Source organism: Eimeria tenella, genomic scaffold (assembly GCF_000499545.2).
Source record: "Eimeria tenella Houghton genomic scaffold, Eth_scaff3301, whole genome shotgun sequence".
Classification (NCBI taxonomy): Eukaryota; Apicomplexa; class Conoidasida; order Eucoccidiorida; family Eimeriidae; genus Eimeria; species Eimeria tenella.
This window is the reverse complement of record NW_013543124.1, coordinates 313-719: the sequence shown is the minus strand read 5'-3', so window position 1 is coordinate 719 and position 407 is coordinate 313. Positions and strand designations below refer to the sequence as shown.

General features: G+C 58.7%; 1 protein-coding gene across 1 annotated transcript in view; it reads left to right on the top strand.

Annotated features, from left to right (window-relative positions):
- Nucleotides 1-8: 8 nt before the first annotated feature.
- The window catches only part of ETH_00032395 (HesB-like domain containing protein, putative), a gene marked incomplete at both ends in the record, with an annotated part of 669 nt that continues 270 nt past the window's right edge, over nucleotides 9-407 (top strand). The window contains one exon of the mRNA XM_013376308.1: nucleotides 9-116. Within this exon, the coding sequence (XP_013231762.1) occupies nucleotides 9-116 (108 nt within the window). The remainder of the gene's footprint in view (nucleotides 117-407) is intronic.

The window sequence follows — 407 nt, the reverse complement described above, 5'->3', positions numbered from 1 at the left end:
CAGCAAAGGACAGCAGCAGCAGCAGCAGCAGTAGCAACAAGCCGCTGCTGCTGCGCCTCGCCGTGAAGTCGGGCGGCTGCAGCGGCCTCAGCTACGCCTTGGAGAAGATCGAGCAGGTGCGATGCTGCTGCTGCAGCTGCTGCAGCTGCTGCTGCTGCTGCTGCTGTTGCTGCTCTTCAGTTTGTCCCCCTTTTGCTTTATTCGTTCATTTGATTGACTCCTTTTTGCTGCTTCTCCCCCCTTCATTTCGCTTTTCTTACACCTGCTTTTGCTGCTGCTGCTTGTCTGGCCGCTGCTGCTCGCCCTTCTGCTGCTGCTGCTGCTGCTGCTCCCGCTGCTGCACCTTGCATTGCTGCTTTTGCTTACCCTGCCTCCACCTTTGCTGCTGCTGCTGCTGCTGCTGCCTG